At 44.6% G+C, this 26,348-nt stretch overlaps 1 protein-coding gene across 1 annotated transcript; it reads left to right on the top strand.

The window, feature by feature from the left end:
• Positions 1-7,034: 7,034 nt before the first annotated feature.
• TMEM184C (transmembrane protein 184C) lies at positions 7,035-20,832 on the top strand. Its single transcript, XM_080937170.1, has 10 exons — positions 7,035-7,542; positions 10,545-10,675; positions 10,764-10,800; positions 12,120-12,325; positions 13,712-13,786; positions 15,022-15,115; positions 16,628-16,740; positions 17,622-17,721; positions 18,140-18,311; positions 18,773-20,832. The coding sequence occupies exons 1-10, from the start codon at positions 7,420-7,422 to the stop codon at positions 19,306-19,308; spliced, it is 1,587 nt and encodes a 528-aa protein (XP_080793296.1). The 5' UTR covers positions 7,035-7,419; the 3' UTR covers positions 19,309-20,832.
• The last annotated feature ends 5,516 nt before the right edge of the window (positions 20,833-26,348 follow it).

The following is a 26,348-nucleotide window of genomic DNA, read 5'->3' as shown; positions in this document are numbered from 1 at the left end:
AGACACAACCTAACCCTCTTTAAGAACTGGACTGAGGGGCTGTTACCGTTTGCGGAGATGTCTAAGGGGTCCGTAACACCCAGCTGCTCCTGTGGGCTGGGAAAGCAAGCTAGGATACAAGTCTCGAAGGCAAGCTCAGGATGCCGGCTACAGGGCATCCTCTGGGCCTGCTCTGTGCTCTCCCGACGAGGACTTGTCTGGGCAGAAAGGAGCTGCTTCTGCTTGTCGGTGATCAGCTGTCCAGCCAGGAAGACAAGCCAGACCCGATATGGAAGGACACAGGAACAAAAGAGAGGCTCAGCCACCATTCTAACCATGCTGACCTGAGAAAGACTGTGTTAGTCTCCCTCTGTCTTTATGAATCTCATTCTTACCTTAGCTCAGAACCATGCCTAGAACACAACTCACAGCCCAGACAACCATCCAGAGGAGAACACTTCCTTGTAAGCACCCTGGAGTTATGGAACTGAGGACAAGAAATGAGAACTCAAACAGCACCCAGGTCTCATGGGCGCCCCCCCTCCCCTGCTTTCTGCTCCTTTCCTCATCTCCCTAGAAACTGACCTGCCCGGCTGCAGAGGACACTGCTGCTAACTCCCGGTCTCTACCTCAGAGGCTCCTTCAGCTACACTGTGTAGAGGAAGACTCCTAACTCTGTCTCTTGGTGCCTGGTCCAGGAAACCCTGAGAAAGGGACGTGGCGAGCAGGTTTTTGGGTTGCACAGATCACGTTTGCTCCATTGTTCCATCTGGATGAGAAAGTGAGGAGTGGTGAGCAAAGGCCCCACTGTGTGAGGAAGGTCACCGAGTTATCAGTACGTGAATACAGCTGGTGAGCAAAGGCCCCACTGTGTGAGGAAGGTCGCCGAGTTATCAGTACGTGAATACAGCTGGTGAGCAAAGGCCCCACTGTGTGAGGAAGGTCACCGAGTTATCAGTACGTGAATACAGCTGGTGAGCAAAGGCCCCACTGTGTGAGGAAGGTCGCCGAGTTATCAGTACGTGAATACAGCTGGTGAGCAAAGGCCCCACTGTGTGAGGAAGGTCACCGAGTTATCAGTACGTGAATACAGCTGGTGAGCAAAGGCCCCACTGTGTGAGGAAGGTCACCGAGTTATCAGTACGTGAATACAGCTGGTGAGCAAAGGCCCTACTGTGTGAGGAAGGTCACCGAGTTATCAGTACGTGAATACAACTGTCCTAAAGTTGTCAGTGAACAGTCATCTCAGCCTGTCAAGATTGCTGCCTTACCTAACCTGTCCCCACTTTACACAGAAGGAAAGAGAAGCTCAAAGACGTATCTCCCCTAAAGCCCTGGAGCTGTCAACCTTAGCCCAGCACCTGGGGTCCCAGTGTTCCCTCCCCGCTCTATTGTTCTTTCCAAGAACACTGCATTTCACCCTCTACTTTCAAAGACATTCCGGGGGTGTCTGAGGAGACGGCCTAATGGGTAAACTATGGGCTGTGCAAACTGAAGACCTGAGTTCGAACCCCGGGAACCCAGACACAATAGCATGCACGTTTGACCCCAGTACTACACCAAGACATGAGACAGAAACAGGAGATGCCCCAGAATGTCCCAGAGTGGCAAGCCTGGTGCATACCTCATATAAAAAGAGATCCAAACAAGGTGGGCAACGTGGATGAGCAACAGAGCTCATAATAACCATAGAGGAGTCCCTGGATTGCGTCAGGCTCAGCTCGGATGAGCGAATGTATGTGAAGATGAGAAATGACGGAGAGTTCTGAGGCAGGGTGCATGTCTATGATCACCATTTAAACATGATCCTGGGAGATACAGACAACGCTGTGGTGAGGACACAGATTGATGAGGAGACATATGAAGCAATAGATAAAGCCACAAAATGCTCTTCCACAGGGAAGACGGAGTCACCCTTCCATTGAGAATTGACTGAGACAGGGGATGGACACTGTGTAGAAAAGGAGTCTGTGCCTCTGGAGTTGTACAGGGTACTCACAAAGAGAAGCTCACACACACCCTGACTTCTCCGCCCAGTGCCTTACAAGCTCTCCAGCTAAGTGACCTGTTCCCTTCCTCCAGCCCTCCAGACACTGTGACCACCTCGCTCACTGCAGGAGCTGGTTTGCCGTGGTTCCTGCAGTTACTTCCAGGTTGGTTTTCTATCAGTTAAATTTGATGTTTCCTTTTAAAAAGAAAAAGAAAACATGAGACACTACCTCAAACAAAGTGGACGGCAGTGATTGGCACCGGATGCTGTCCTCTGACCCCCACATGTGTGTGGTGATATGCGTGTACCTGACAGAGAAAGAGAGAGCGGATTAAAAATAGTTTGTGTTTAGAATTTAATTATCACCAGGACTAACAAATACTGAGCACATTCCTATAAATCCCCATGCCAAGCTTAATGAATGGCACTGGGTTTGCCTGACACAGCCTCAGTCTGCTAAGAGCTGGTTCATTGGGTAGATTATAGATGTAAAATATGAATAACCATTGTGCTAGCCTGTTCCAGTCACTAAAATTTTGAGTCACAGCAGTGTCATGGAGGAGTCAGAAGTTAAAGAATTTTATCTAATAATTATTCTTTTAATCATTCATTCACTTGACATTGATTGGTAATCATGTTCAATGCTTAAAGAATAAAGGAGAGGCTTACACGTGCACACACAACACACACAAGCACAAAACCATTAAATTTCCCAACCTTAAAATAATCTGAATATGAATATTACAATCTCTTTCTAAAGCTGAAATTCTCTAAATCCTGAATAAAGACAAAAATATATAAATAATGGAATATGTAATAATGTAACAACAGCTCGTTATTAGAAATATTAGAGATGAACTACTACTGGAAAGAAACTAGGCCACCAAACTTTTTGGGCTATTACATATTCTTGCGCAGAAGTCTACTTATTATCAAGGTCAAAATTTGCTCTCGCTGTACCTTGCTTCACGTCTTCCATAGAAATACGTGTGGCACAGATGCAGCCTCCCCTCACGGCCAATGTGGTTACTGTAAACTTCAGATCTATATATTGTCACTCATGTGCTCTTTCCAGAGGCACACGACCCTGATTTCATGACATCTGTCACACCGTATCACACTTTTTAAAAAGGCAGTGACAGTACAGCTGAAATTCTAATGCAGGGAATTTGAATAGGTCAGCAGCTCCCTTCCCGGGGCTTTGAACTGATTCCTGAGGCAGACATTTCTATGCAAGGTGACCAGCTACGCAAAGCTGAGCCTACGGAGGGAGGCCTCAGCGTGGACGGCCATTCAGTTCAACGAGCTGATGAGAACCAGTCACGAAGGTGGCTGAAATAATTGTCAGGTCTGCGCCAGGCACAAATGACGGCACGTTCAAATGTCATCGGAACAGATGCTATTCTCTCTGGGAACAGGGACTGTGGTGCCTCAACCAACCTCAGAAGACACCAGCAAGTAAAACGCAAATCAGTGTTTAAAGGGGTGTACAATAAACACGGACAGCAGAGAGTAGTGCAAGGGTGGGCAGAGGTCTGTCCCGAACACCTGAATTCACTCATTCGTTCTCAGAATAATTGTTTTAAAGAAGTTAGTCAGCGACAGAAGCAGTGAGGAGTTGGGCTGTTTTAGACTGAGCACTGTTTATAATACTCTTGCTTTCCTGTGCAGGTTGGATCCCTTCTGTTTAACAAGCTGAGCCCAGCCATGCTCCAAGTCCAGGGCGCTGGCTTTGACTTCTCCAGGAGAGGGCAATGACAGGAAACAAGGGGAAGCCAAACTTTCCACTCTTCTGGGACTTGTCCATGCATTTGTCTCAGCTCCGTTCGGATGATCTTACACACAGCCTACACCATGTCCTAGTGATGTGTTACAGCATTACAGACCCTCCCTAAGGCTTCTGTGCTCCTTCTAACACCCTTCGTTAACAGACCTGACACTGAACTCTTCTCTATTCACCTGATTTAACTTAGCATGTGTTTTTAGCTGGAATCATGAATGCATTAGTCAGAAATCATGTTTAGGATTGTGTGGCAATTAGTGTTCATTCAAAAACAATTGTTTGGGGCTGGAGAGATGGCTCAGTGGTTAAGAGCACTGACTGCTCTTCCTAGAGGTCCTGAGTTCAAATCCCAGCAACCACAGGTGGCTCACAACCATCTGTAATGAGATCTGATGCCCCCTTCTGGTATGTCTGAAGACAGCGACAATGCACTTATATATAGTAAATAAGTAAATCTTTTAAAAAAATATTTAAAAAAAAAAACAGTTATTTGACAATAACACAAAGTCTTTTCTCTTTCTCTTTACCCTGAAATGTTTCCTTGACAAGCCTGAGGTGACTGCACCTTTGATATTATTTCTCAAATCTTTTAAGGTTACATGGCCTCATTTTTACTAAAATGACTCTTAGTTTCTGTGCTGTCTTGAGGAGTGGAGAACAAGCAAGCCACTTTGCTGCCTTGGCTCAAGTTGGTCCTCTATCTTCCAATTGTAGTGTGGGGGGGCGGAGGGAGAGATGCAGTTCACTCTGGTTTTCAAGTTTAATATTTTAACTCACATATTACAAAGCTGATTGGATAGACCAATAAATCTTAGGACCTTGGGCATTGGTGTCAAGACAACCACAGCAGGATGCACAGGGCACAGAAAACCGTTGATCTCATGGCCAAGAAGGAAAAGATAGAAGGGACCCATTTGAGAACATACCCCCAGAGACCTAAGGACCTGCCTCCACTTTCCACTTCCCAGAGACCAAGCCTTTCAACACTCAGGACTTTGGGGGGGCATTCATCACTCAAACTATCCAGCCTGCATGCAGGGCCAAATCTCACAGCTTCAATCCTCAGCTTACCTTCCAACCTGAAGTTGGGTTTATATCTGTATCCGCTGCCTCTCTGGACACGCTGGGCCGGCTGGGAAATGTTGCTACCTGTTCTGTGTCTAGGTCCTCCCTCCCTCACTGATGAGAGCCCATCCTTCCCCGCTCTTCAGTAGCAGCTACAATGGCAGGAAATAGCCTTCGAAGCAGTGTGGGCGCTGCCTTTACCAGTGCCCTTCTCTGGCGTGTGTGGGGGATTCCATGCCTGTGCCTCTCCCTTCCAAGGCCCTCATTCTTTTCTCTGCGGCTGAGGAGATGGCAGATAAGAGCAGAGCACTGGCTGTTCTTCCAAAGAAGCTGAGTTTAGCTCCTGGTACCATACAGCAGCTCACAACCGTCCAGAACTCTAATCCCAGGGAATCGGATGTCCTCTTTTGTCCTCCTCGGACAGCAGGCACACACATGATACATGTACATGCATGCAGATGACACGCCCACACACGGAAGGAATACATTCTTTCCTCTATGTTATGTGACCACTCTCAGAGCAGAGGCACCACTTTAGTCAGCCAGACTTGCCAGAGGGAGGGAGGAGGTGCTGCGAGGCTCTCTCAGCTGTTTTTCACCCTGCTGTGACTGTGAAGCCTGACAGAACTCTCTTCAGGGAAGAAAGACTTATTTCGGTTCACGGTTTCTGAGGGTTTCCAACAATCAGGGCACAGAAGGCATGGAAGGACAGCTTAGTTCATGGCATCAGAAATGTGTGGTGGGGACACCAGACGGCAGAGCAGGAACCAGCAGCAGGTATAGCCTTCACTGGGCTCTGCACTAGACTGTGGAAATAGATTCCAGGAATTATGTAAAAACTGGTTTCCTATGAGAAGGAATGGGGAAGACGACTGTCCGCAGCAGTGAGAGTCTGGCTGGACACACAGAAAACAACCGTTAGACGGCCTATTCGAAAAGACTGCCAGCCGCCAAGAACTAAATAGTAGTGATATTTAGTTGTAAATCAAGAGTTTTCCCTAATTTTCTGAACTTTAAAAGTATTCCAAGACTTCACTAATGGTCAGGAATAGGAATTTCCTTAAAAGCAACTATTTTAACTTCTAGTACAGACCAAATTAAGTCCTACAGCCCCTTTAAGAAAGTTGCAAAATGGGGATAACAGAGGAAAGATTACAGAAGTCAGACTCCAGACTCTTGTATCAGAGGAATGTGAGATTTCATCTGTATACATGTGAAACTCTGGCCAATGGCAGTTTGCCCACGTGGCTAAAAGGCAGAATCCCCCTGGTTGCTGGTGATGGCAAATATTTAAACATCAAGCAGAGTCCAGGGTCAAAGAAAACAGCTCTATTACTCAATAAGTCAATATTTGGACACACTTAGTCACTTGAAACTTTTCTCATCTGTGAAACAGAAAACTACCCATCGATACCTTAATGCAGATCAACTCATAACAAATGGGTAGAGAAGTTAGTGTTTGATTTCAGAAAACGACAGTATAGGCAGCGTTCATGTGTCTAGCCGGGACAGATGTTTGTTCCTTTGATTTGGAAAGACTTTAAGATCCCACTTGCCATTGTTTGATCTGTAAAGATGTACAGCTAAAAGTTTTAGGTGTGTAGAACAGATGTCAGAATACCAACCTTTTGAGTTTTAAAGTCCCAAACGTGAACATTTCATATTGGCGGTTACTTTCGAATAGACTGTTTTTAAAATGATTCTTCTACCCAATCTAGAAAGTATGCAGAGAAATCAGTCCTTAGAACTCTAAATCTAAAGGAAGGTTTCCTATTATCTTATTACAGCTGGCTTCTGATTCCACCCCTAATGACTGCCCCTCACTAAGACTTTTCTTAGATAAAGTCTCAAAAACGTAGCAGGTATTTCTGAAAGGTCCCCAGTTCCTACAACTTCCGGAGCCCTTCTAGGGAGCCACAAAGACTAGAAAAGTCAGCGGCGGCAGAAATCCTCCGCTACCCTCCTCTGCTGCTCTCGCCACGCCCTCTCGGTAATCTAGGCTACGGTCACGCCCCTCCGTGGCTGACCAATCACAATGGTTTGCGTTGCCGGACAAGGTTTGCCCAGCTTGAAAGTCAGCACAAATCATTGGCTATAAACATCTGAACGGAAACGGAAGTGGACTCGTCGTTTGAAGATGAGTTCCGCTACTGTGGAGGTTCCGACAGCGTGAGTGAGGAAGTTCTGGGCCGGGTCTTCCGGGGGCGGAGACTAACCTGCCAGAGCAGGAAGGAGGGAGAGGGCTGGTAGGGTACTAGCTGCAGGTTAGACCCGAGTGCTCAGAATCCCAAAGTCACCCCGACTAACCTCGGGGTCATGATGCAGCCGAGACTCTGGGCGACCTCCAGGTGAGGCGGCGGCCACGCCGCAGAGGCACCGAGTGCATGCGGATTGGCCGGCAAGGATGCAGCCTGCACCTGCGAGCATCCCAAGCGGCCACCGCTGCAGCAGCCGCAAGCACAGAGCCACCCGAGGACGCGACTCCCGCGGCTGGTAAATCTTTCCCTATAGGGCGCCAGAGGAGAAGACAACCGAAAAAGAGGACTTGCCAAATTCTTGGTTTGGTTCATTTAGTCGGCTGTTTAGAGAGAACTTTGTGAAAATGCCTTGCGCATGTAATCGGAATAACTGGAGAAGATGGATCCGACCTCTGCTTGTACTCCTTTACTCTTCGGCACTCCTTGTCTCGGTTCCCATTTGTATATGGCAGTTCCAAAAACTGAAGGTAAGAGCGTCCTGCACCTCTACCCTTTCTTAACGCTGGTTGACCGAGTTCCTTTGTCTGCCTTCTAATGCTTGAGGTCTGAAAAACATTTCGGCTTTGGACATTCAACCTGTCTGGTTTTATTTTGCCGCTACAACTGGAGGTGGGTCCGTGTGCACCCGCTTACAATGGGCTGCCTTCTCAATATCCATCAGTCCCAGAAGAAACTTTATTCTTGAAACCAGACTTCTGTGCAGATATTGGGCTTGACCAGACCTTGAAAACTACGTTCTGGATTTTATAAGCTTCCTGGCACCAAGGGATTCTTGTTCATTTGACTTTTCTAATTAAGTTTACGTTCGAAGTTACATGTTTTCTTTGTTTCTTTAATGAGATAGTCTCATGTAGACCAGGCTGTTCTGGATTTTGCTTTGAAGCCTAGGATGAACCTTCTGCTTTCCCAATGCTGGGATTACAGGCGTATCCATCATTTTGTTTGTTCAACGCAGGGGTTGAACCCAGGGCGAGCACTCTACCAACTGAGCTTCATTCCCAGACCTGAAGTTACTCCTTAATCAAGGCAAAAACTTTACAGACGTCCCTTGTGTGTTCCTTTATATTTAAAAAGAAAAAGAAGAAGCAGTATTTGTTGGTATGCTTGGGTCCAGTTATGGAAGTCTGAAGGTGGACAACTTGGGGGAGTTAGTTCTGCCCTCCATCATAATAAGAGGACTGAGCTGAGGTCAAGGCAGTTTACCTGCTGAGGCATCTCTGGTGCACCTTCTTGATGCATATATTAGTCAAGTATTACAAACTGGATGCCTAACCTATATCTATATCTATAAAATTAGAATTACCAATTAATAATAACCAGAAAATACTTTTTTTGAGAAACACTTATTTTGGAAGAGTTATGGCAGACCATGTAGATGTCCCCCCTTGATTGCAGAAAATATTTTAATCAGTGTGTTGGGACATATTTGAAGGATCTTTTTGTTCACTAGATTTTTGCTAGCTTTTCTAATTATAGTCCATTTAGAGATTTAAGGGTATTGTGACATTAAATATTTCTCATTTGTTACATTTTTAGGCTATTTGAGATTTGTCCATTCAAATTTAGGTCTAGCCATCTTAATACAAATGTAATTTTCTCACTTAGTGTTCCTGGGATACAGAAAGTAAATGGAATGTGTGTCGTTTCTAAGACTCCTCTTAGTTGTGAGCATCAACAGTAGTCTTAAAGTGCCACTAACCTTTAAGACCATTTCTAGTCTGCAGTGTGAACTGCTAACAGCCCAGGTCCCTCACTTCCTGATAGGAATGTTTAATGGCAACACGTAGATGATCACATCAAATAATGAACTCAGATATGCAAATGTAGACGTCAGAATGGCTTAATTACAGATAGATGTATGGGAATCTTGTTTAATCAACTCTGTCTGCTATGATCTGGGCCTTGGAGATGGCTGAGCAGGTAAAACGGTAGCCACGGGAGTTCCATCTCTGTAACCCACATGAATGGTGTTTACGGCAAGATGGAAACAGAATTGCCTAGAAGCTTGCCAGCCTAGAGTATGAAACATAACAGAAACAAGAGACCCTGCCTCAAGGTGGAAGGAGAGAGCTGGCTCCCCAGCTCTGACTTCCACATGTGCATACGTAAAAGCACACATTTAATGTCTCTGTGTGTGTGTGTGTGTGTGTGTGTGTGTGTGTGTGTGTGTGATAAACAGTACCTTCAACAGGAATTTATGTTTTTATAGTCAGAAAACTATTTTCGAATCAAATATCATGGGGACAAGTGGAGTTTCAGTCTAAAGGATGTCCTGTCAGGTTGCAGATGGCCGTCCTCTTGCTGAATCCTTCTCTTTTTGAGATCATCTTCCCAGAGACAATGACCTCAGTTCACCTACATCCCTTCCCATCAGCCTTATCTCCCAGTACGGCCACTTGCATTAGGGGTTAAGTTTCAACATATGAATGAGGAGAGCCCAGCCTAGTTACTAGTAGTCAGACTTTACACGGTGTCCACAGTTAAAAGAGATTAAGGACAAACGGAAGGAACAGCAAGGACCCAGCACCAGTATTTTACAGGAACATGTGAAGTGTCCACACTTGCCACCCTGTCTGTCACTTCTCACAAGTAGGAAGGCCATTAGTGATGTCACTGCAGTTGGAAGGGACAAAACCAGAACAGAATAGTTTCAGTTGGAATGTGTGGTAGAAACATAGAATCAGCAGAATAAATGAGTTTGAAGATTTTTGACTGATGGAGACTGAGAAATGAGAGGACAAGATTGAGGGAAGCTTTGGGGCTGTATGATTTCTTCTTAGGGTCAGAGGCTTTAACTAGAACATATCCCCTAGACAACTTTAATTTTTTATGTAACTATAAATTTACTTAATCCTCTTAGAGTATAGAAAATTGTCTCTTTATACAGATGAGAACACTGAGGCAGAGGCAAGTGCCCGAAGTGACACTGTGCTCAGGGCACATTGCCTGTAGGAGAGACATGGAACTTTCTTCCTAGCAGCACTCAGGCCTTCACATATTTATACATACATACATACACATACATACATACATACATACATACATACATATATATATATATATATATATAGAGAGAGAGAGAGAGAGAGAGAGAGAGCGCAAGCATCAATATAGAGTAACTAGCAAGCTAGGAATGGTCATAGATCTCATGTAGATGTGCTTGCTTGTTTGTTTGAGGAGGGTTCTTTGTAAGACAGGGTCTGAGTGTGCCCCTCTGCCTGTCCAGAGCTCACAGAGTTCCCTCTGCCTCCAAGGAATCTGGTACCCACTTCTGACTTCAGCAGATGCTTACGATCACACATGCATATATTCATACAATTGTTTAAATAGTACATCTTTTAAAAATGTTAATAATTATTTGGGAAATAACCAAACAGTATTACTAATCAAATGAAAATTCAAGAAATACAATGTTGGTCTTTATAATTTTAATATCAAAATGTAAGCATGGGTCTGTTTTGTCTTTAAGGTTGGAATACACACAAAAGCTTGGTTTATAGCTGGACTGTTTCTGCTGATGACCATACCTGTGTCACTGTGGGGCATTCTTCAACATCTGGTGCATTATACACAACCCGAGCTTCAGAAACCCATCATAAGGTCAGCTCTTACATTTGCTATTACTGGCATTGACTCACTTAATTCTTAAACATACATTAAATGCTTTTTTCTGTTTTACTTTCCATAGGATTCTTTGGATGGTCCCAATCTACAGTTTGGATAGTGTATGTATATTTTATTATATTTCATTAAGAATTCCTTTATGACATTTAACTATGCCTTCTAGACAATGTTTAATAAGGTAATAAGCAAACAGTATTGGCAAAGAGACATTAACAGTGATTTTCTTTTCACTGTTTTATTTTATGGGGTTTTGTTGTTGCTGTTGTTGTTTGCTTGTTTGTTTGTTTTGTTTCTTTTCTTTTTTTTTTTTTTTTTCTTCAAAACAGGGCTCTATGTACCCTTGACTGTCTCGGAACTCACTCTGTAGACCAGGCTGGCTCGGAACTCACTCTGTAGACCAGGCAGGCTTTGAGATCCACCTGCCTCTGCCTCCTGAGTTCTGGGATTAAAGGTGTGCACCACTAAAATCTGGCTGTTTTGTCTCTTTTGAGGCAGGGCCTCACTATTAGTTCTAGCTATCCTGGAACTTACTAATGTAGACCAGGTTAACTCAGAACTCACGGAGAGCCTCCTCCCTCTGTCTCTAAGTGCTGGGATTGAATGTGTTCACCACTATAACTGGCCAAATTCACGTTTTTCAATGTTAGTAAAAAAAAGGTTAAATATGATTATGAAGAAAAATGCAAATGTCTTCAGGATTTTTAGTGTGCAGCTGTTCTCCTTGCTCAGTTGCTCACATTTCCAGATTAGTGGCTCTTAATCTTTTAAAGAACGTAGAATTGTAAATTACTTTCAGCCCAAGGTAGCCACAAGGGAACTCCTCCCCATCCCAAGCACCACAATGCTGGTGCTCAGGTGCCTCATATAAGACGAAGAGGAGGAGGAAGAGGGGGCTGGGGGAAACTTTCCATAGTAGATACCACTACTGTGGAATTAGATATCCAAAAGAATGTCTTCAGCCAGTGTGGTCTACATTGTGAGTTTCAAAACAACCATGGTACATAGACACTGTTTCAAAACACACCAAAAAAATGTCTTCAGTGGCATTTTCTGGATCTTTTTCTTAATTTCAAATTATTTCTGAGAACTCAACTAACTTTTCATTTTACATTCAGTATTTATCCCAAATGCTTATGTTTTGTTTCACTGTATCAAAGATGCTTTATTACACGTTTGCAGGACCTGGGATGTAGCTCAGGGGTGGAATGTAGCCTTGATTGTTTAATTCTCAGCATTCCCTGCCCTCCTCCCCAGATTAGTTCCTTCTGGGTTATCTTAGGGTTTCCTGCAGTTGTGCGACAGATCCCCGATTTGGTGGGCGTCCGAGTCCATGGGTGAGTGGGAACTGAGTGGCGTCGAGTGCAGTTGAGTGGAAATGTTATTTCAGCTGCTGTTCCTCAACATCTTTGCTTCTCCGTAGTGGGTGGCTTTGAAATATCCCAAAATTGCTATCTACGTGGATACCTGGAGAGAGTGTTACGAAGCTTATGTCATCTATAACTTCATGATATTCCTTACCAACTATCTGACGATACGATTTCCAAACTTGATGCTCCACCTGGAAGCTAAAGATCAACAAAACCACCTGCCTCCGCTGTGCTGCTGCCCACCGTGGGCGATGGGAGAGTAAGTGGGCGGCTTACAGAGCGGTCCGCGGTCAGTCAGCGCGCTGCAGTGCTGTGCACAGGGTAACACAGCACAGGTTCACAATGCGTGTTTTCATTGTTACAGTGTTACACTCGGTGGAATGTTTATTAATGTATGCAGAAGAAAATCTTTTTTTACTCTGGAGAATTGGCACCTACAGATCTGGTACAGGATCCACGGCTAGTTAAGCGACTTAGATTAGGTGGGAAGCCAATATATGACAAGAGACAGAAGCAATTAAAAGCTGTGTGGTATCCCTGTGTGACAGTGAAGGAGGGTGAGTAAGTCACTTACTGAAAGGCTAGAGAGATGGCTCTGGGATTAAGAGCGCTTGCTGCTCTTGCAAGGGCCAAGGTTAACTTCCCAGCAGCCGTTCCAGCCACCCTTAACTCCAGTCCGGGGAATCCAACAGGCACACGTGTGGAACGCACAAGCACACGCTCGCGCACACATTCAGGTAGAGCATTCATACACAAAGTAAAGTAAATAAGCTTAAAAATGGATTTTTTTTGGTTGGATTTTCATTTTGTATTTTCGAGGCAGTGTAGCACTGGCTGTCCTGGAGTGGCTCTGTAGACCAGGCAAGAGCCTAACTCAGAGATCCGCCTCCCTCTACCTCTGAGGATTGAAGGTATAGGCCACTAAAAGTTTTTAAAACAAAGTTCTTAAAGTAAAAGGTTAAGATTGCACATTCTACACAAAGAAATTGAGTTCCTCGCCTCACTGCTGGGAGAAAAGCTGACAGAAGTCATTTAGTGAGAACAGGGCTGGTATTGCCCGGAGCCTGAGGGTGCTCTCATCATGGTAAGAAAGACGTAGCAGGCACCTCTGCTGTCAAGCAAAGAGAAATGAACAATGCTGTGCACACCCAGGGTGGTGGTCTTGTCCCAGTTACTCTTTCTGTGAGCCCTTCATGAGGAAGCTGCGTCCCAAGCATAACTGCGCGTGCACAAATACATAGTTCACTGTGCCTTGTTCTTTTCTCCTGGAGCCTTGTTAGTCAGCTTTCTGTCACTGGCAGAATTCCTGAGATGATTGGCTTTATTTGGCTCTAGATTCAGCTCTCTCGGGCCTGTTGATTTGAGGTGACCATGGCAGGAGTGGGAAACAGGAAAAGACCAGGATGCCAACACCTTCCATTTCTTCTGTGTTCCACTGTAATGGAGCTGGGGGGGGGGGGTCAGAGATAAAGTTATTAAATAATTTCAAAGAGAGCTTCAGGCTCTCTTGCTGCCATCCCTATTCTTACCCTCCTGTCTTTTAGAACAAAGTTGGCAGAATTCAGCATAGTTGATGTCATTTGTCAAAGGGATTGACATTCTGCTACCAAGGACTAGCTAAGATGCTGTTCTCTTGCCTTTGCAGAATGCTGCTCTTTAGGTGCAAGCTGGGAGTGCTGCAGTACACCGTAGTCCGACCCATCACCACGGTCACTGCCCTGTAAGTGTGACTTGCCTTCCTTTCTTCTTTTGTCTTCGTGCTACATGTCTGAGAATGTAGCTCAGTTAACAGGTTTGCCTTGTAGGCACAAAGCCCTGGTTTTAATCCCCAGCACCTCGGAAACCAAGTTCTTGGCAAATAGCACTGGGAAGGTAGAGGCAGAAGAATGGAGAGTTTAAGGCCAGCCTGGGCCATGTCTTTAAGAACCTGTGTTCTTATATAAGAAAAACAAGTAGAAAAAGAGTATTGATTAGCAGTATAAGTCTGGTCTGCTGTAAAATCACATGTATAAAGGCTGCATTTACACTGCAAAGAGTTACCACAAGACTCACACTCTGAGAACATACTGTAAAACCCTTCAGAAAAAAAAATGTCTCTCAGATTTATCTTTTGTGTTCTTAATTTAATTAACACTTTCTTTAACTGTTGCGCACATTTAATCCCAGCACTCAGGAGGCAGAGGCAAGTAGATCTCTGTGAGTTTGGGCCAGTTTGGACTACATAGGGAGACCAAGTCATAAACATACACAAAAAAATGTTTGATGTCCAAATGTGAGGAATAATCAAAGTACCTGGAGATTTATCCCCTAAAAATCCCAAAATGTCAATTTATGTGATTTTCTGTTAGATCGTCTGTTAGATCTTCTGCAACCACAAAAGAAAAGAAAAGCATGTGAAGAAAATAGCCCACCTCTTTATGCTGTCACTGAGCTAGAAGCGTGTATTGAAGTATGCTTTATTTCTTTGCTGCTTAGAAAAGGGGCAAACATATAACTTAATCCTTGTGGTGACGTACCCTTGGGGGAGGGGATCCGAACCTTTAAATACTTACCTCTAAGATAATTTACAGGAAGAAGTGAGCTGTAGTCCATGCTTGCCAGTCGAGCTTCCCAGAATTGGAAGGCAGTGGTTAGTCGCTGGTTTAACAGTTCTTAGTTTATAATTCTTTAGAAAAGCGTTACTCTGTCAGTTTTTGAACCATCTTTGTCCAAAGGCACAAGGTCACCCATAGGCTTTCTAAGTGACCTGATCCTAAACGTTAAGCTGCTGCTGCTGTGCCTTAGTTGTGTGCAGGGCGTATGGGAAGAGCTCTCAGAGGTTCCGTTCCCAGAGCCACCCTTGCCCACAGCCCTCTGCTAATTCCAGTGGCCAGTGCCCTTTGAGCCCGCAAGGGCACTGCTTGCACATAAAGACTGAACCTCTGACTAAGACATGGGTCTGATGTGCCCTTTCAGCGTGTGTGAGATCCTTGGGGTGTATGACGAAGGGAACTTCAGTCTCTCCACCGCATGGACGTACCTTGTCATACTGAACAACCTGTCACAGCTGGTAAGCAGATAATCATCTTAACTGTACTAATTACCTTCTGTAGCTAAATATTATCAGGCACCATTTCTTTAGAGAATATTCTTTTATGTGTACATAGGATCTGAGGCAGCTTTAACATGTACCATTATACAGTATATGTTTGTGAGTGATTTTGTGACGCACACTCAGACCCGCCGTTTACTCTTGTCATTGCACAGCCGTGTGGGTGTGTACATTGTGTGCCTTCTAAATAAGACCTAATAGAGACCTATTCAGTAAGAGGAAAAAGTCTAATAGGCGTATGATAGGAAAGAGTTTAAATAAAAATGGAAAAATTTGATGGGCAGTTGTGGCACACACACCTTTGATCCTAGCACTTGGGAGGCAGAGCCGGCAGGTCTCTGTGGGCTCGAGGCCAGGCTGCAGAGTAAGTTCCAGAACAGCCACAGCTGCACAGAGAAACCCTGTCTTGAAACACTAGGGACGAAGCTTATGGTGGAAATGGGTGGGACATGTGTCCAGCTTCCCTCGTGGTCATCATGACGTGGACCCTTTCCTGGGAGTGTAGTCTAAAGAAATACAAGTATTTTTGCCTTGGATGTAAAGGACATTATGACAAACACTCTGAACTGGGCAGATAAGGTTTGGTCGTCCCCTTGACATTTAGACAGTTACTAAAAGTAAACCTTATGAAACACACACAGACATTAAGCTACTTTCAGTTGAAACATATATTGGACAACAAAATTTGGTTTTAATTTATGACAGACACTGGAAAATTAGTTTAGAACTTGTAGAATATCTCTGGTCGAGTGCCTAGCACACACAGTTTGATCCGAATGACGCTGACATTTCATGGGTACTAAGAAATGGCTTCGTGCCTAGAGTCCCCATTACTTTTTCTTTCAACAGCACAATAACTAGAACCCAGGGCCTCATGCAGGTTGGGCAGGCCCTGCCCCTGAGCCACAGCTGTGGTGCAGGAGTCTGGGTAATGTGCACTAATGCGCTCCTCTCCAGATCTGTCTGTACGAGGCAGATGTCATGGTCAGAATTGAAACTGTACCTGTTTAGTGTTGACTTCTAAACTGCATGAGCTGCGCTGCGGTGCAGCCTTTAATCCCAGCACTCGGGAGACAGGCGGGCGGGTCTCTGTGAGTCTGAGTCCAGCCCAGTCCACAGAGTGAGTTCCAGGACAGCCAAGTTACATAGTGAGACACTGTCTTGAAAAACCAAACAAATAAATTAGTTAAATTAAATACACTCTGTGTGTGGTGGTGGTGGTCGTGGTGGTGGTGGTGTGTGTGTGTGTGTGTGTGTGTGTGTGTGTGTGTGTGTGTGTGTGTGTTGTGTAAATGTTATGCAAAATTCTTGCTAATAAAATCCAAAAGTAGTGGTAGTTTGTGTTGGAAAGCGTAACGTATTATTTGCTCTTGGGGCTGAAAGGACCCTTTTGTTCCATTGTGGTATATTTGTAGCAGTCACAGGGCTGTCCTCCTCCAGCAGAGTGCTGATCGCTGCTTTCCTTTCTAGTTTGCCATGTACTGCCTGCTGCTGTTTTATAAAGTCCTCAAGGAAGAGCTCAGCCCCATACAGCCTGTTGGCAAGTTTCTCTGTGTGAAACTCGTGGTGTTCGTTTCATTTTGGTAAGTATTTCTTTCCCTTAAATGTCATTCTATAAACACTAGTAAATGTTTCCAAATGGTGTGTATGAGGCAGGAAAAGCTACAAACAAGCGTCAGTACAGGTGCTGCCTCAAGTGCACTGATTCCCTCTTAAAAGCTGGTCCTGTGCCAGGCCGTGGTGCGCCTTCGATCTCAGTGCTTGGGAGGTAGAGGCAGCCAGGTCTCTGAATTTGAGGCCAGGTTGGTCAGCATAGCAAGGTCTAGAGCAACCATGGTTATATAGAAAAGCCCTATATATGAATGAATGAATGAGTGGATGAATGAATGATAAAATCCTAGTAATTAATACACGTAAACACACTTGAGTGTCAGCCCATCACTTACAAGCTGTTAGAATCCGATTATTTATACATGGTTTCAAAGCAATAAAAGGGTATTTAAACCAAATGATGACGTTCTGAGAATGTGTAATAAAATTCGTCTTATAAAGGTAATAGAATTAAGTCACAAAGCAAGGGAGTATATTTAATAGAAACACAACTTGTTTGGAATATACTGTGAAGGCAGGATACCGTGGAGTCTTAGGGCGCCCTCTGAGGCCTTAACGGTGTCTAGTTGTGTATTTTCTAATCTTCTGGTTTATGATATGTTGTGTTGATTGTGTGCACGGGGCATTTACATACTGTCTGCATGCTGAGGTCAGGACAACTTTGGGCATCAGCTCTTGCCCTTCATTTGAGATGGGCTTATAATTGTCCCTCTGCACACCTCGGGCTTGCCGACCCTCAGGTGACTGGGTCCTCAGACTCCCGCAGCAAGTGCTTTACCCAGCGAGCCACCTCCCTTTAAAACCGTCGGTCATTCCAGGGCTCAGCTGACACTGACCTGTCCTTGACTTACAGGCAAGCAGTTCTTATTGCCCTGTTGGTTAAAGTGGGCGTGATTTCAGAAAAGCGTACCTGGGAATGGCAAAGTGCCGAAGCTGTGGCCACAGGCCTGCAGGTACGAGAGCCGTTTCTGGACTCGGGGATTTGTGTTTGCTAAGCCATTTGATGCAGTGCTGCCCCAGGGAGCATGGATGCAGTGGAGAGAGACTGTTAGCCGCCTGTGCAGTGCAGGAACCCTAGAGTGAGCTGTGGATGCTGACTGTTCATTCTCTTATTCCCGGCCCACTTATGTCTGCATGGTACCTCTCAGTCCTTGAGTAACACTGAGAAATACAGGACTGAGGGAATACAAAAGAAATGTGAATCATGGCTTGGCTTGTTTTGAAAAAGTGGGGGAAAAAAAGTTTGGGAAATGAATATAGTCTGGAACTTTAAAAAAGAAAAATGACACCCTAAATGACTTTGAACAAGTTAGTAGTTTGGAAAACTAGATTTAACCACAAAGATGCCTGATGTTTTCGTTGCTGTTGTAGGATTTCATAATCTGCATCGAGATGTTCTTTGCGGCAATTGCCCATCACTATACGTTCTCCTACAAACCCTATGTGCATGAGGCGGAGGAGGGCTCCTGCTTTGACTCCTTCCTCGCTATGTGGGACGTGTCCGATATCAGAGATGATATCTCCGAACAAGTAAGGCGTGTCGGTAAGTAACAGGCTGAGTGTGTGTCCATGTGAGGGCCAGAGATGAACCTCAGGAGTAGTTCCTCAGGAGCTGTTCTGATTGGGTTTGGGAACAGATTTCAACTAGGATGGTTGGCCAGAGAGCCCCAGAGACCCTCTTGTCTCTTACTGCAAGCAACACAAACCCATGTCCAGCTTTTTATCTGTGCTGAGGATTAAACTCAGTTGCTTCATGTTTGTGTGGCCTGAACTTTACAGATTTCTCCTCAGCCAAATATGTGGGTTATTATATATTTTTTCCTGCCATGGCCATTTACTAGTTATTTAAGAAATAAGAACATATTTAAAGCAGTACCATGATGTAAGCTCTTCAAATTCGGGAGAGGTAAAGGGAGAGCTGGGTGGGGGGGAGCTATTTTTAGAATCAACATGTTTAAAATAGTAAAAGTAACTTTTGGTTAATGAGTTTATATTGTATCAAAGGGAGGACAATGCGAGGTTATCCGAAAAAAAAATGTTTTCCTGGAGACCCGGATCATAATGAACACTCAAGTCTGCTTTCCTCATCGTCACAAGACATGGCTTCTGGTTCTTCAAAGCCTCCCTCACCAGTGGGCCTGTACCAAGGTTTCGGACACACGATTACCTCGCAGAGCCCAATTTCTATAGCCAACCTATATGAAGATATCTTGAATGACATCCCAGAAGAGCAGCAAAAGCTCCTTGATACAGGCCAAGATAATACGCTTGACATCCCAGAAGAACAGCAGAAACTTCTTGATACAGACCAGGCTGCCATGATCGATGTCCCAGGAAAGAAGGGGATTCCTCATAAAAGGCAATATCAAGACCTGGTACAGACAGTTACGTCACAGGCTTTACTTCGTTCAGCAAAGCCATCTCAGGCTGCCATGATTGACATCCCAGAAGAGCAGCAGAAGCTCCTTGATGCTGATGATACGTTTACTGACACTGCAGAGTCACAGCAGGAGTCTGATGACTCGTCCTCAGATAGCTAAAGGTTTGTGCAATACTCAAGGATGAAAATAATAACATGTACATGTTAACATATGTATTTCTGTATGTTTTATATATCACAAATGATGTTTAATTATCCCAAGCTTTGGCATTTTAAGCTGTTAGAATATCATATATTCAAACAGTAGGTAACAACATTAGCAAAATGTTCTTGAATTTCTCAAATGGGTAGACATTTAACAAAAACAAACCAGTGCTTTAATACCACTGCATGAATGTAATGCTCTGGACTGAAAATCAGATCAATTGAACTTAATCTAATTCTAATCATGTGCCATCTAACTTTACATAATTATACTGTATCTAAAACTCTTCTGCATCTTTTGTTTATTATATTATTGTTATTATTATTATTTATTATTATTATTATTAATGTTATTATTATTATTATTTTGGAGACAAGGTTTCTCTATATAGGCCGCCCTGTTTGTCCTAGAACTCACTCTGACCAAGCTGACCTCAAACTCAGAGATCTGCCTCCCACATGCTGGGATTAAAGGTGTGCACAGCTACTGTCTCCTGGTAAAGCTAAGCACATTGAGGAACTCCCTCAGTTCTCATAGTTGAGAACAGGCATTTGAATCTGCTCCTGACCTGCTTCCTGTTCTGAAGCAAGTGACCACGACACCCCACTAAGAGGACCATGATATCTGGTCACATAGCATAGAGCCCAGAGTTCTCCATGCTAATGAGGTATCTAGATGGGTTGGCTGGAGCATTTAGCTAATAAGCTTCCTTTTCCAGACATTCCTTCATGAAAAGGGTATTTAATCTCTAGTGCACATACGCACCCTTTTCACCATGAATAAACAGTTTGGAAAAGCAAGGACTGTGCTGCTTAAGTCTCCCATAGAAGGCCCCTCCGTGCTCCTGACACTTACTCTCAGCTAAGCCAGATTCCCCTCCCTTCTACCTGCCCCCCCCTCCAGCCCACTTCCCACACACCCACCCCTTCTCAGCCATTTCTCATCCAGAGAAACATGGGCTGAGGCTCCCATCTTAGACTACATTTTGCCTTCCTGAGAGTCCCAGGAGCCCAGTACCCCAAAGGCAGTAAGGAAGCGCCCCTGCATTTTATTTCCCCAGGCAGTTTCCCAACACCCCAGCAGTGAGGAGAAATGCAGAACTACATTAATACTTTAACAAAAATTGCTTGATTAGAAATCAGACACATTTTTTTGAAACTTTTTGACTTAGTGGTATAAACCTGTGGTGGTTTGAATGTGCTTGGTCCATGGGAAGTGGTACTATTAGGAAGTCTGGCCTTGTTAGAGGAAGTGTGTCACTGTAGAGTCGGGGGGAGGGGGTGCGTTGGAGGGCTCATGTATATGCTTAAGTCTGGCCAGTGGATCAAGATGTAGAACTCTTGGCTTCTCCAGGACCTTGTTTATCTGCCTGCACACTGCCATGCTTCCTGCCATGATGATAATGCACTGAACTTCTGAAACTGTAAGCTAGCTGGCCCCAGTTAAAGGTTTTTCTTTGTAAGAGTTGCTTTGGTCATGGTGTCTCTTCACACAATAAAACCTAAACCAAGACAAGTTGGTACCAGGGGCTCTGGGATATTGTTATGATAGACCTGACTGTGCTTTTTGTTTTGGAAAACAATGGAATGCTTTAAGTACGGGCCTACAGAGGCCAGGTGATGAATGGAGTTTTGGCTGATGTCCAACTGACAGTAGGTCTAGTGGGTTCCCTGAACACATCCTGTAGACATTTCTCCTGACCCAGAATGTATACTTGAGATAGATATACCTAGAAGGTAGCAGGACTCTCACATTGGTTCCCTGACCTGTGGAGTGAGGACTCTTCTAGTTGGAAAGGCTAAATGGAAGCCTTTAGAGTTGCATCTGCCAAAGAAAATAGTGAATCAAAACCAGTATTTCTGGAGGGATTGCAGAAATTAGTGTCACCACCAAGGACCTGAGAGACGCAGGAGTGATGGTTCCCACCACACCTCCCTTTAACTCTCCTATCTGGTCAGCGCAGAAGACAGTGGATTGAAGAGAGTAATGGTTGAAGTCAGATAGTAACTCTGATTGCAGCTGCTGTACTAGATGTAGTGTGCTTACTTTATAAAACTGACACATGACGTGGTATGCAGCTATTGGTCTAGCAAATGCCTTCTCAGTACCTGTCCATAGGGACCACCAGAAGCAATCTGCTTTCAGTTGGCTAGGCCAGCAGTATATCCTTTACAGTTTTGCCTCAAGGATATATTAACTCTCCTGCCCTGTGTCATAACTTAGTTATTAGGGATCTTGATCGTTTGCCTCTTCCACAGAATATCACATTGATACACTATATTGATGACTTTATGCTGATTGGGCCAAGTGAGCAGAAGGTGGCAATCACTTTGGACTCATTGGTAACACATATGAATATCAGAGGATGGTAAAATAAATCCAACCAAAATTCAAGGACCATTAGCCAGGCATGGTAGCATATGCCTTTAATCCTACTCAGGAAGCAGATGAATCTCGGAGAGTTTAGACAGCCTGAGCACTTACACAGAGAAACTGTCTCTAAAAAACCAAAAAGAAGAGGAAAAGAAAGGACCTTCTCCCTCTGAAATTCTTAGGGATCCAGTGGACATACAGAGTTATTCCTTATAAGGTAAAGGATCTGTTATTGTACTGGGCCTCTCCTATCACCAAGAAAGAAACACAACTTTGAGTGGGCCTATTTGGATTCTGGAGACAGCACATTCCTCACTTGGGTGTGTTACTCGGGCCCATTTACCAAGTGACCCAGAAAGCTGCTAGCTTTTGTTGCAGTAAATATTAAAAAATCATAAATGCTTATCTCTTTGTCAGCCCCGAGGTCTCACTCCTCAGGCCTGACCCTGATACAGAACCACTCGCACCTCCATCGCTCGGCCCAAGCCACCCAGTCCAAGCCACCTCCATCGCCTAACTTTGTCCACGCAACTCCCTTCCCTGGTGGTTTTCTACCGCCTGTTCTCTGCCTCTGTCACAGGGCATTTCTCTACCTCAAAATCCCACATAAATACAACTCTACAGCACTTTAGCTTTTCATACAGGTTTATATGTTCAACTCTCAATCCACAAACCCTCTACACAATGAGACTGCATCAAATAGACAAAGATACAAACTGCCCTTCTATATGAGATATTAGACCTATAAAATCCTTAATGTTAATAGCTTTTTAACAACAATCAATCCCACCTGGGTCTGGTTGGTCCTTGGGAACCTCTGTGTTTCGATGACCTCCACCCTCCTCCCTTATTTCTCAGACCTCTTCCTCTTTCCACCTCCCTTGCCCCGCCTAGTCACTGGCTTTCCTTTATTTTACTAATTAAAATGGGAAGGTTCAGATGAAGTCACCTCAGGAGTACAGGACTAGGCAGCCCTTCTTGGGGAAGTGGAATTAACATTAAAATACAAACAGCTTCAGGACAATCTACAAGCTTTGTGTGGGCCCTCAACAGGAGGTGTGTGGGCTCTTCAACAGGTCCAGGCTGTAGTACAGACTGCTCTAACTGACCGTATGACCCAGCATACCTGATAGTACTTGAGGTGTCAATAACAGATAGAGATGTTGTTTGGAGCCTCTGGCAGGCCCATACAGGTGAATCACAGCAAAGACTTTTGGGATTTTAGAGCAAGGGTCTACCATCATCTGCCAACAACTTTTCTCCCTTTGAAAGACAGCTCTTGGCCTGCTACTGGGCCTTAATGGAAACTGAGCATTTGACAATAGATTAGGAAGTTACATTACAACCTGAACTCTACCTGTCATGAGCTGGGTGTTATCGGACCCACCAAATCAAAGTAGGACATGCACAGCGGCAGTCTATTATTATCAAGTAGAAGTGGTATATACGCTACCAGACCAGAGCAGGTCCTGAAGACACAAGCAAGTTACATGAAGAAGTTGCTGGAAAGCCTCATAGAGTGTTCCCTATGGTAGGTTGCTTGAGGAAAAGACTAGGGCCTGGTTTACTGACAGCTCTGCAGGCTATGCAGGCACCACCCTGACCCTGGACAGCTGCAGCATCACAGCCCCTTTCCGGACAACCCTGAAAGATACTGAAGGGTGAAGGGAAATCTTCACAGTGGGCAGAACTTCAGACAGTACACAAGGTATTACAGTTTGTTTGGAAGAAGAAATGGCCAGATGTTCGATTATTCACTGACTCATCAGCTCTAGCCAATAGATTGGCCGGATGGAGAGATCACAATTGGAAAGATCAACATTGGTGAAAAAGACATCTGGCAAAGAAGTATTTTACAGATCTCCAAATGGGCAAAGGGTGTGGAGATACTACGTCCCATGTAAATGCTCATTAAAAGGTGACTTCAGCCAAGGAGTTCAGGAATCAAGTGGATAGGATGACCTGTTCTGTGGACTGCCAGCCTCTTTCCCCAGACACCTGTCATTGCTCAACAGGCACATGAACAAAGCAGCCGTGGTGGTCACATGGGGATTATTCTTGAGCTCAATAACATGGACTTCTACTCCCCAAGGCTGACCTGGCTACAGATGCTGCTGAATGCCAGGTCCGCCAACAGCAGAGACCAACACTGAGCCCCATTTCCTACAATGACCAGCCAGCAACCTGGTGGCAGGTTGACTACATTGGACCACTTCCTCCGTGAGAGGACAATGCTTTGTTCTTACTGGAGTAGACACTTATTCTGGTTATGGATTTGCCTTTCCTGAACATAATGCTTCTGCCAAAACCACCACAATACCTATAAATCCAGCACTTGGGAAGTGGAGGCAGGCTGATCTCGATAAGTTCCAGGCCAGCCTGGTCTAGGCAAAAAAACAAAATCAGATGAAAATAAATGGAAGGATACCTTGCGACTTAGAATAAACCATTTTATCAGGATGTCCACACTGCTCTTGTGGATATATAGATTCAGTGTGAGTGTCATCAGAATCCTAGTGGCTTTTTAAAATAAAGAATAATCCTAAAATTCATATAGAAATGTAAAGGAATGGCCAAACTTCTGAGGAAAGTTGGACACAGGTGTGAACACAAGCTGGTGCTGTGACTCACTCCCCACCAGCCCCACTTGTAAAGCCAAGGCAGAGGGTCGTTTGAGATTAGCCTGAACAACAGAGTGAGACCCTAGTCTCTAGAAAAAAGAAATGATTGCAAAGCTATAGTGACTCAACAGTTAGGAAAATGAGTTGCTCTTCCAGAGGAGCCAGGATCGATTCCCAGCACCAACATGGTAGCTCACAGCCCCGTGGGAAATGTAATTAATACCTTCTAAGCTCAGGCACAAGGCATGCACAAGGTACACAGACATACACGCAAAACGTTCAAACAATAAAAATCATGTTTTAAGGAAAAAGGAACAGGGTGCTAACAAAACAAGTAGGATGAAATAGGGAGTTCTGAATAATTGTTGATGAGTACTGAATGGGCATGACTAATGTAAAAGAGCCAAACTGAAGCCATTTTGAATAAAATTCCATTCTGAATAGGGAATCAAAGTTTAAGTTCTAAGACCTCCGTGGATGAGTGGCATCCTGTTTGAGACAATGCCGGGCAAGTCCCCTCACCACAGTTGAGCAAACCAGTGAGAACAGGATGAGTATACAGCAAGGAAATGCTCCTAGGAAGGTCCCCATTCCTGAATCCTGATTGGAGAATGTAACTGTAACTTGGCACAGATAACCAACTGTAGCTTTTGTGGGTTTTGTGCTTAAAAGCTCTGTAGCGCTCTGGTTCCGGCTGCAGTTCAGTTAGAGTCTGTTCTGCATCCCTGATAGATCACAACACTAGAAAAACAGTTTGCATCCAAGGACTCACCCAGGAAATCTGATTCCACATACCGAAGCTTGAAAATGGGCCCTTATTTTACACCCGACATCAAAATCAACTTACTGTTTAAGACACACAAATGTGAGACTTGTAACTAAGTAAGAAGAGAACACACAAGTCTCTGGACTTTCAGAATACCACACCACCAGAAGGCACCATGCAAGCTTCCAAGGTCAGCTCTAACAGCCAGTATGGCAACAGCCCACAGAGTACAGCAGTGGTATGCATACCCTACTGGAAACAGCAGCTCTTGAATTACACATAAGGCCTGCTCAAGAGAACCATGCCTGCTACTGGAAACTCAGGTAATTAGTGCTAGCAATTAATTACTGGAGAAGAAGCTACACCACTAATTTAGTAAATTGTCATAATCCCTAGTGAAAAACCATAACCATGTCCTTAAACCCACAGATAAGTGTAGTTTTTAACTCTCATCAAGGAAGCTTCTCTGCAACAAAGACCGGTACAGACTAAAACACAACCAATCAAAATGTAGAGTTGCTGCAGAGCCCAGTCCCAATGGACACATCTATGAAATGCTTCCCCACCCACAGCTCAGGAACTTTGTGGAAGAGAGAAGCAGAAAGGTTGTAAGAACCAGAGATATGGGAGTTTGCTGTGAGACTTGTCTCCTAGCGATGTGAGAAGTGTCACCTATATGACAGCCCAAATGTCAGCTGAACAAGGACGACACCAACGGACACACTGGGCAAGGAAAAGGCCCACAGACCTCAACTCTATACAAAGAACTACAGGCAGCAGCTGCAGAGGGCTTGGAAAATGTAAACCACATGCTGGACACTGGATCCACTAAAGCAGGGTCAACACTGGCAACCATTTTCCTGGAGAATTAACCAGATGAGACCTCAGCATCTGTAACCCAGCCTGCAAGAGGGAAACCCAGAAGCAAGAACAGCTTTCGAAACAAGATCCTTAGGAGTTGGGGCAGAGGCAACACCTGGGCTACAGCCAATGGCTCGGACCAGGCACTGATAAAATAGCAAGACGGGGCTTCTGGGAACCGGGACAAAAAGACCTGCACTCCGTGTCGAGCATCACAGGCGAAGCACTAAGGCTGTGATCATACAATGAGTGTATGAAATCCTTGGAATGGCCAAGAAACGCCTCCACTTGGGACTGAGCAAACGGCTGTCCCCTCCAGCGCCCCACTCAGTCCTGTCAAGTTTGTTTAGTATGTACCCTCCCCCTTATTTTCT

This window comes from Micromys minutus, assembly GCF_963924665.1.
Source record: "Micromys minutus genome assembly, chromosome: 24".
Taxonomy (NCBI): Eukaryota; Metazoa; Chordata; class Mammalia; order Rodentia; family Muridae; genus Micromys; species Micromys minutus.
Note: the sequence above shows the minus strand (reverse complement) of the source record. Positions and strands in the feature narration are given on the sequence as shown.

What these genes read in the sequence shown, in the direction of transcription:
- TMEM184C (XM_080937170.1), top strand. Translation starts at nt 7,420, where the DNA reads ATGCCTTGCGCATGTAATCGGAATAACTGGAGAAGATGGATCCGACCT. An exon ending in GGCAGTTCCAAAAACTGAAG is followed by an intron (nt 7,543 to 10,544) that starts GTAAGAGCGTCC and finishes TTTGTCTTTAAG; the next exon opens with GTTGGAATACACACAAAAGC. An exon ending in CTGTGGCCACAGGCCTGCAG is followed by an intron (nt 17,722 to 18,139) that starts GTACGAGAGCCG and finishes TTGCTGTTGTAG; the next exon opens with GATTTCATAATCTGCATCGA.